The sequence below is a fragment of the Morone saxatilis genome, unplaced genomic scaffold (assembly GCF_004916995.1).
Source record: "Morone saxatilis isolate NCDOM2014 unplaced genomic scaffold, NCSU_SB_2.0 Contig10, whole genome shotgun sequence".
In the NCBI taxonomy this organism is placed as follows: Eukaryota; Metazoa; Chordata; class Actinopteri; family Moronidae; genus Morone; species Morone saxatilis.
Window position 1 is genome coordinate 18,616,264 of NW_023339652.1, and position 6,061 is coordinate 18,622,324.

At 38.8% G+C, this 6,061-nt stretch overlaps 1 protein-coding gene across 1 annotated transcript in view; it reads right to left on the minus strand.

Moving 5' to 3' along the window:
* The window catches only part of arhgef39 (Rho guanine nucleotide exchange factor (GEF) 39), a 64,035-nt gene extending 58,323 nt beyond the window's left edge, over positions 1-5,712 (minus strand). Inside the window, exons 1-3 of the mRNA XM_035674632.1 lie at positions 5,656-5,712; positions 3,415-3,587; positions 859-953 (exon numbers count right to left, since the gene is read on the minus strand). Coding sequence (XP_035530525.1) covers positions 859-953; positions 3,415-3,564 — 245 coding nt within the window. The 5' untranslated portion in view covers positions 3,565-3,587; positions 5,656-5,712. The remainder of the gene's footprint in view (positions 1-858; positions 954-3,414; positions 3,588-5,655) is intronic.
* Between the last annotated feature and the right edge of the window lie 349 nt (positions 5,713-6,061).

The following is a 6,061-nucleotide window of genomic DNA, read 5'->3' on the forward strand; positions in this document are numbered from 1 at the left end:
AATCCATATCGGTCTATCCCTACTACAGAGTGGTGACTACAGACAAAGAGAGGCAGATGATTCAGAGCCAAAGTAGCTCATTTAAAAAAATTTATTTATTTCATCGGCAATCAGATATAAAATAATGATACCGATCATCAGAATATGTCTAGGTCTATCCCTACTGTAGATTTTGTCTCAATTAAGATTGGTAAAATGCTTCAGAGGTAGTGAGGATACTGAATATTGTTACTTTTATCACAGAAATGATCAAAGTATAACTTCTACCACTTCAAAACAAAAATAACAGTTTTGGTATCAGCTTTCAAAAACCCACCATGAGCCCTATTTTTCTACTTTATTGATTTATGGATACCATAGCTGAATCCAGTGCCTTAGCATGTACACATGTACTGACTTCAAACATCAACCTTTTATTTATGTAACTAAACTTTTTGAAGTCTTTCAAGTGCTCTTGGAGGTTTTAGTTCTACAGCAGCAGATCAATCTAACGTCCAGAGATGTGGTGAGATCACCTTCTCTCGGCTCTGACTTCCCCTCTAAAGATCTTCAAGAGCAGGTCAGGCAGACAACAAGAAGTCTTCTATGGCAACAATAATGCTCTTTGATATCACCAGGAGTAATTATACCTGATATGCATTAATGTGTCCATTAGGGAAGAGGGCACCTCTAAACTGCAGTGCAATGTTGTTGAGTCCTGCTAATGGAGAAGATAAGGACTTGCTTTGGTAAACTAAGAGTTTATCTAGACTGCATTCTTACGCAAAAGACAAACTACTAATCCTCTTCTCTTTACACTGTTTCTCACCGCCATCTTAAAAGCATAGCTATTCTTTCAATTATTCAGAGGATACTTACTGGTTTGCTGAATGAATGGCTTTAATTGAACTGAAGATGCTTTCTCTAATGTCCTGCCTCAGGGTTCCTTTGGCCTTCAAGATCTCCACAAAGTACTGTGAGAAACAAGAGAGCAGAGGGATAAAATGACGTTATTTCTCAGCATTTGTATCGATAAGCCAGACCTGGGCTGTCTCTGATTGGATATGCCTTTGATGAGTGGAATTATTTTTAGATAAGGAGGTCCAGTCACTGCTGACAACACAAAACCTTCACAACCTTAACAACAGGGACTAGAGGTTGGTAGTTTTTTGCCCTACAGCTCACTGTGTGTTAATGTTATATGGTACAGTGTGTCTGCATGGCTCAGATGAAGCACAAGTATAGAGGGATGTACCACACAACGCTCACAATAAAGCGACAGCTGTGCTGGTCTCAAGTCATTTGAAGTGAAAATGGGATTAGCAAATTGAATGTGCATTAGGGCTAAAAATGACTCCTAATTGGAGTGAACGGGTGGAGGGTGAGTAATTGTGTAGAAATGAGGCTGCAGCAGTAGGTGGAAAAGTCTGTTCTCTCCACGGGGAGGAAGAGTACCATGAATGCTACCCTTTGTTCTGTTAATATGTGCCGTACAGTAAGTGCACTTAATGTTTTAATGTACAGTGTTGGCTGTATGCTAAACCTTTTGCCTCTGAGAATGTTGTAGCTTGGAGACTTTATTTGCTGTATATTTTTATTAGTCAAATGCACTTTTAAAGGGTCGATAAATCCAAATTAAGAAAAAAAAATTTCTCCTGTAGTGGTATCTCACCATGCAGATAATTTTGTAAATTTAAATGAAACACGTCTATCTCTTCAGACAGACTTTAATGTCAGCATTTTTTCACATCACTATTAGGGCTGTGTATTTGTATCTGGCAAAGCAATATGTATCACAATTCACTACATTGTAATACACTGTAAACAAGGCAATGCGCATTACTGCTTTTTCTGTAAAAATATAGATACATTTGTATTTAAATAACTAAATTAATATCTAACTATCTAACTAATGGAAAATCTTGAGTTAGAGACAGCCATACTTTTTTCATGTAGTCAGAACAGTGAAAAAAAACTTACTTGTATTTATCACAGTCTCTGTAACATCCAACATCATAGCCCTCAGTTTACAGCACTACTATCTAGCGGTTGGGGGTTTAAACTAAAAAACTGATGTGGTGGTTTTGAGAATCGATACAATTTCATAAAACATTTTACAATATTTTATTATACCCCTATTAACTATTCCTTTATTAGACAGTAGTTTAATTCAAACAGGTCAATGGAACTTGAAAGAAAACTCCCTTTTGTCTCTTGAGTAAAATGTGGTTCAGCTGGTGATTATGAAACTATCTTCAGTCTAGTGTCTGACTGCAGTGCATCAGTGAGTTTTTTCTCACACACAGCATCAAAATGTGACTTATTTTGCCGTTTGTGTATACCTTACTTGTAGAAACTCTTAAGGTTTCCTTTCATGACCCCAAAACAGACGTACCAGACAATTCATCAATTATGTTGCCAAATGCTAAGCTGACCCTAACACATAATATAATTACAAGATGTTGGCTGAAAACATTAGCTCACTCAATAAATAATTGGCCTTTACTGTGTGATATATGCTACTAATTTTTCTTGAAGCTTAATGTACATGAAAGCGTAATCATTTTGTCTGATGTTAGCAGAGGCCTTCTTCATGTTATGATAATTGGTATGCTTACACATCAATACACTGCAGCAATCACTACAGATATGTGAAAGGCTGGACAAATAAAACCAAAATGATTTTCATGAATAGATATTACTAGAGGTAAATAGGAAAATGGAGAAGCCTGGAGGCGGGTGATTGGGAGGAATTACCTGCACAATCTACAGTGATACTTTGCTGTAGGACTAGCTTTTCTTTGCCATCACAAATCCCATGTACAACCCTAGGGTGATTCATGAGCATACTTGGTACCAAGCCAAATTTCTTCAACACATATTTAATATATACATACACCGATCAGCCATAACATTATGACTGCTGACAGGTGAAATGAATAACACTGATTATCTAGTTATCATGGCGACTTTGACAAGGGCCAATTTGTGATGGCTAGACGACTGGGTCAGAGCATCTCCAAAAACTGCAGCTCTGTGGGTTGTCTGCAGTGGTCAGTACCTATCAAAAGTGGTGAACCAAAGACAGGGTCATGGGGCCAAGGGCTCATTGATGAACGTGGGGAGTGAAGGCTGGCCCGTGTGGTCCGATCCAACAGACAAGCTACTGTAGCTCAAACTGCTGAAACAGTTAATGCAACAGTTTGTTGTGTATGGGGCTGCATAACATTATGACCACCAGCGGGCCCAGGCAGTCATAATGTTATGGCTCGTGTTTATTAATTATAGTATATGGGCACAATGAAGGGAGAGAAGTTAAATTAGCCTGAACTGGCCCGACAGGCTTGCTCTATTATTTGTTATCTCCACGCCTTTAGGCCCTTAGCTCTTTCAGCTCCCAGCGGGTTAAAGCGGTAGTGTTCCTACAGTACGTACAGTGGTGACCAGCTCCAGCTGTTGGCAGTAGCGTTGTTCTGTCTGCACCAGCTCTCTAGCTGTCCGGCTGCGTTTTCTCTCCCAGCGTTCCCTCTGCTCCTGAATACTGGTGCATCCGAAGGGACCGGGTGGACAGGGGGAGAAACTCATGATCACAGTGATGGAGGTGGACACTGCAGAGACACAAGCAACTGGCTCTTACCCTTTTTCACAAAAACAAACAAATGTTTTCTGTGATTTGAATCTTGCCTTTCATTTATTTACACTTGTAGAAGATACATTTGAATTTTGAATTTTAAAGTGCATTATACCATGGTCTGGGTGAATACTAGATTCTGATTGGCTGCAGGGTGTTCATTAATTTCCTGATGTAGGAGACCTATTAAGTAGTCTGTAAATGTTAAAAGGAGTTTGGTCTAGACCTGCTCTATTTGAAAAGTGTCCTGAGATAACTTCTGTTATGAATTGGCGCTATACCAAATAAAAACTGAATTTCCAGTGAAACTGTCTGTTCTAAATTAATGCGCTGATTGAACAGTAATTAATTCATTATATAAGTTATAGCTTTTCAAATGCTAACTGATTGAGTACTTTAGAATGTACTTTAGAAATCACCACATGCGGTCATACACAATGTTGGTGCTTACTAGATTTGCAAAATGAATAATGACAAGCTCTCTCAAACACTGGTCTGTCCCTTAGCCAGCTGTGGTAATCATCAAACCCCCCCCCCCAGCTGACCTGCAGCCACGGAGGAGCGGTGTCCTCCTTGCATTCCCTCATTAGTGTCATCTCTTTTGTATTAACAGAGTGAGGAGTGGGCAGAGAGCAGAGCTTTAGCAGCAATTAACCCCTGTACTGTCCCTAAGGATCCCTGCACTGTAAACAAGAGAGAGTGATCAATGCTAACCAGGACACACCTCTCCCACAGGAAGACACTCACATCATGGGCCTCACTGTGACTGGATGATGAGCTCAACTACAGTCCAACATACACCTTTTTCTTTCTTGGGGTATTAATTTATTGTTTTATTATTCATTGTTAAACATATAAAGTAATTTAATCAAATTAATCTATTGTATTTCTATTCTTATTTTGATACATAAGTTAATAACCATAGTGGAAAGGCACCCACACCCGTACCAGAGGTAGAAAACAGCACAACAATGTCTTTTTTATTTTCCAAGGTCTCGAAATGGATTTTTGCATAAAAATGACTGCTTAAGTGAGAGTGCAAAGGATGCTGTAATAAATATTTTTGTATAGGTATATTTATGTACATGAGGTAGATGGATGGACAGTATATACAGTATGCGTCACATGCATGTGTTTTTAGTGATGATATTTATGTGTTTTAAAAAGAAAACTGAATTTCAACTATGAAAATAAATCAGGTACAGTAGTTTTTTTTTGTGTACATCTCAAAGTTTGTCCATCTCTAACCTACATAGTACAGTAGACTTGCTGTGGACATTGTGAGCAGTGTTTATTTAAGCTGATACAACTAGGAAACATCTTGCATACTTGATTTCCACCACAAAATCAGAGTGTGGACACACATCTACTATAAAGTCATCGCAGTTACTTGTGCAGTAACTGGATTTATATCAGCTAACAAGCTTATTTCCATATTTCCAAAGTTATTCCATGTTATTAAAACTAAAACTTTAAGTGCTCAGAACAACTGAAATTTTATTCCAGTTTGATATGGCTGAAAGCTCCAGAGCTGCTACTAAATGGACCCTAAACTGAGATTGTTCTGTCAACTATTGTAGATTAAATAAAACTGAGCATTAATCAGAAGCTTTTATTTTGAAATCAATTCAGTAATAGGTTATTTAATCATATTTAACAGCCCACTCCATGATCCAATTGTAATGTCCCCCACCGCCAAAATTCAAATCACACACTCGGGACTTTTAATAATACCTAACATAGGGTATTCTGTTACCTTGTGTACACTGGTATTTAACATTTTAATGACTTTCGGTGAATCGCAAGACCCAAAATGCTCTGAAACGAAGATGACTGAAATATATTTTTATCAGTCAGGCTCAGTTTGTATACTTTTATGTAACGTCAATTACATGAAAGCGACACTCTTTTGAAAGGATAGTATCGCTTGAATCTGTCTGTGCGAAAGCGATAAGAAACTGCTTCGTGAGAAACAAGCTGCTGTATTAACATAACGTGTCTTTAGGTCGCTTTTATACCCTATGTTAAAGTAATAAGAGGCTTACCTTCAGGTAACGTCTCCACTTTTAATCGAGGCGGTCTTTTCAGGCTGGGCTTCCTTCTTCCGGTTTGGGATGTTGACGCGCATGCTGATTGGCTGCTTCAAACTGAGACAATAACCGGAAAGACCTCCCGCTCTGAGTACACACAGCTGGAGTGGTAACAGGCGTGCCAGAAATTCTGTACTGGTGTGATGTAACTGTAGAATGCAAAATCTAATAGAAAATGCCACATTCACAGAAATTTTACCAAGAACAGGGCCGGGGCAGAGCGGCTGTGGTTGTTTGTTCGATCCCCAGCTACTGCTGCCAAATGTTGAAGTATCCTTGAGCAAGATACTGAACCCCGAATTGCTCCTGATGCTGTGCATCGGTGTGTGAATGTGTATGAATGAGTATGAATGCGTTAGTT